A 3631-nucleotide genomic window follows, 5' to 3' on the forward strand; every position below is an offset into this window, starting at 1 on the left:
CTCGACCCCCCCTCCCGCCTCCCCGGCGCGGAGCGGGACTCACTGCGGGAGGTGATGTACTCGGGGGCCTTGCCGGGGCCCAGGGGCAGGGCTTCCTCGTAGTAATCCTCAGGTGGAGGAGTGGTGGGCAGCGGCGGAGCAGGGTCCACAAGAACCTACGGCAGAAGCACCACCAGCATTAGCCAGGCAGTGGGGAGGGTCATGAATCCCAGCAGCTCCTGCGGTGGCAAGGGACGGGAAGGGGTCCCAGCCCCGGCTACCGCCACCTCCCCATGCAGTTGCAGAGCAGACCTCGTGAGTGGGCATTCAGGGACTTACGGTTTTTGCCATCTGGCTCCTCGCCAGCTCCAAGCCAACACCATTGCTGGTGTCCCCCTCTTCCTCCTGCATGTCCTGGAGATCCCGCAGGTCACAGTCTGCCCAGGGGTAAGTGCAGAGTGTGAAGGGAGCAGGAAACCCCAGAGCTGGCCTCCCCAGCCATGCCTCCTGGGGACCCTCAAGGCAAGCACCCACGGCCCTCCACCAGGAAGGTGCTGGGAGATGGGCACTGCTGGAAAATGCAGCTGGGCTGAGGCGTGCATGGATTCCCCCACGGCCAGCCCCCCAGCAGCTACAGGGGAGTGAGAGCAAGTGCCCGGGATGACGGTGCTCGCCCAGGCACAAGGATGCAGCTTTCACTCGTATTCCCCAGGGCACCCTTGCTGTCAGTGGGGACCCCAGGGCCAGCATGGAACCCACCCAGCGTGATCCCCAGGGCTTCACTCCAGGTTGGCCACACCTACCAAACTCCTCGAAAAGAGACTCCACGAAGCTGGTGCCATTGCTCAGGGATGCCGTGTTGACGTACATGTAGTCCACGTCCTTCCCTGGCAACGAGAGGGATGCTCTCAGCCCGAGGGTGGGCAAGGTGGCCGGGGTGAGCACTGGCACCCCTCCTCCCCAAAAAGACCAACCCAAGGACGAGGGCCAGCTCTCCTCATTGTGCCATGTGGCACTTCTCTGGAGCAGGCGCCCAGGGAGCGGAGGAGCCCCCAGGGATGCTGCCCCCCCGCTGCCAGGAGGGCAGGAAGGTGGGAAGGCTGCGAAGCCCCAGGTGCACAGCCCTCCTGGCCTTCCCGCGGAAACCCCTGCGCTCAGCAGAAACCGGTGGCAGGAAAACCTCTCTGGACCTGGGTTTCCGCAGGGAGCAGCCCCCCTGCAGCCGTGGCAGGGCTGACGCCAGCCCCTGCGCCCAGGGAAGGGAGAAGCTGGGAAGCGAGAGTGGGGAGTAAAGCACCCCGAGGCGGCGAGCAGGTGCTGGGTGCTGGGCATGGAGGCAGCTCAGCCCTGCCCTGCAGACGGTTTTCCCTACTCTGCTGGGGTTTTGACTGGGAGCAGCTGCTGGGGACACCCACTGCTCCTGGGGACAGCCGCGGGGCACCGCAAGAGTGGGACACAGACCTGCGGGCGGCTGCAGTTTCTGCAGGATGGTGGAGACAGCCAGCTTCTTCTCCTGCGTGGTGGCACTCAGGTACTCGTGGTCCAGCAGCTTGAGCAAGACGCTGAGCTCTGGCAGGAGCTGGTCCAGCACTGGGGGAACAGGAAAAAGCCCATCAGCCAGGGTGCTGTTGGGGTGCTGGGGTTAAGACGAGGCAGAAGGGCCTGTAACGTGTGGAAGACCCCAGGATGGGGGTCTTTCCCAGCTGGCCCAGCATGGCTCAGGCAGTGTTTGTTAAGCACACACATGCTCCTTCCATGCACAAGCTCTTCCACCTGCACACAGATGCTGGAATGCAGCCCGCTCAGCCCATGAACGGAAACATCAGCTCTGCAGGGCTACTGGACCGCTATCAAAGGGCTCAGCACACATATTTTTCCATGCAGATAAAACTATACCTCTGCCCGCCCGACAGTGTATCATTGCTGCTGGTGCCTCACTGTGGTAGGTGCTGGGTGGTGACGGAGGGAAGGAAGGAAGGGAAACCCAGATGCCATCTCCAGAGCCACCTGCCACCGAGGGAGATGTCCTCCCACCCCTTGCCTACTGGAGGACATTGATATTCCCCTGCTGTGCTCAGACCACCCTGTGACCTCCCAGCTCAGTGCCACCTCCACAGGGTCCCCATACACAGGCTAGAGCCTTCCTCCCCACACTCATCACTCGCAGCTCCTCTGCCCTGCTGTCAGTCCTCCCCTGTATCACCCCAGCTCATCCACACCACTCCAAGGCCACCCCATTCTTCCCTCCAGACATGGAGTCCCTGCCCCAAGGGACAGTTCCTGCCACACAGAGGTGCCTGAAAGGTGCCCGGAGAGGGGACGGGGGCTGCAGCACAAGAGGGGCTCTCCCCACCTGGGTCTGTGTTAGCTGAGCTTCAGTCCAACAGACATGGCCCCAGAAGTGGCCAAGAGAGTCAGAGCAGCTGAAGTCTTGGCAAAGAGGCTAAGCTAGAACCAGAAGCTACCACTCGTCATCTTTCCCATGTGTGGCATCCCAGTACCCTCCAGCTCCTGGGCTGCTGCCGCAGCACCAGCCTGGCAGACAGAACCAGGTGGGGGAGACAGGGAGAGCCCAGCAAAAAGCAGGAAAAGAGAATTCGCCACAAATCACCATTGCAGGCACAACACATAAAAGTGTGGGTCTTCTCTTCAACGTGGTGATTCATGGGCTAGTTTTTATGAAGCAGGAGCACACTGTAGCTGTGGGGTTACCTGTGCAGCAAGGCTCCAGAAAACACTTGGATGTTTCAGAGCAGGACTACAAAAAAAATTCATCACTGAAAGGCAGTATGTATGGTGCTGGCAGCAGCTGACTGACAGCTTTGGGAAAAAGTGTTGGCCAGGGATGCGAAGGACTTGAACAAGGTGGGCTCTGGACTCCAAATCGCTCATGAGCTTCCACACTCCCAATTCTGCATGTGCACCGACATCCTCATCCCAGGTCTCTTCCTGTACCTTATCTCCTCCGAGCAGGATAAGTCAAAACTGAGCTGGATCCAAAGCCAAGCTCCTGTTTTACTCGGGACCACGCACCCGCCTGGCTCCGCTGGCATCCAGGGTAGCTCCTGCTGGGTGCAGCACCTGCGGGAGACGGCCCGCATTGGAGAGGCCAAGCTCAGGGACACCAGCAAACCCGTAGCTCTGGAGGCTAAGGAGAGCAGGGAAAAAAGCCGCTTTTTCTTCCAGTGCAAGCATGAGCAGGATCCCTTCTCTTAGCAGCAACTGGAAGTCATCGCAGCGCAGCTGGGGCAGGCGTGCAGCTGGCTTTGGGTCTCCAGGGACAGGAGCAGAGGCCAGAGGTGACTGCAGAGGCAGCTCGGACGTGCTGACTGATGGGGATGGTTTGCAAGGAGAGGAGAGAGGGTGCCCCGGCAGCACGGAGCATCGGGGACATCCTGCCCGGGCTGTACCCGTCCGCGCCGCCGCCCCTCCGGGCTCTGCCAGGCTGTACCCGTCCGCACCGCCGCCCCTCCGGGCTCTGCCAGGGGAAGGGCCCCAGCGGAGCAGCACGGGGCAGCAGCGAGGGCTGGCATGGGGCGTATTTCCCAGAGGAAGGGCAGGATGCTGTGCTGCTGGTGGGATCCTCGTTACTCATGTTCCTTAACGAGCTTCTGCTGAGCCCTATCCAAACACTGCATCCACTCTGCCCATC

General features: G+C 61.3%; 1 protein-coding gene across 1 annotated transcript in view; it reads right to left on the reverse strand.

The window, feature by feature from the left end:
- The window catches only part of AFAP1L1 (actin filament associated protein 1-like 1), a gene marked incomplete at its 5' end in the record, with an annotated part of 10242 nt that extends 7115 nt beyond the window's left edge, over positions 1 to 3127 (reverse strand). Inside the window, 6 exons of the mRNA XM_010289594.1 lie at positions 44 to 155; positions 319 to 416; positions 783 to 866; positions 1441 to 1569; positions 2481 to 2514; positions 3013 to 3127. Coding sequence (XP_010287896.1) covers positions 44 to 155; positions 319 to 416; positions 783 to 866; positions 1441 to 1569; positions 2481 to 2514; positions 3013 to 3127 — 572 coding nt within the window. The remainder of the gene's footprint in view (positions 1 to 43; positions 156 to 318; positions 417 to 782; positions 867 to 1440; positions 1570 to 2480; positions 2515 to 3012) is intronic.
- Between the last annotated feature and the right edge of the window lie 504 nt (positions 3128 to 3631).

This window comes from Phaethon lepturus, unplaced genomic scaffold (assembly GCF_000687285.1).
Source record: "Phaethon lepturus isolate BGI_N335 unplaced genomic scaffold, ASM68728v1 scaffold25216, whole genome shotgun sequence".
Lineage (NCBI taxonomy): Eukaryota > Metazoa > Chordata > Aves > Phaethontiformes > Phaethontidae > Phaethon > Phaethon lepturus.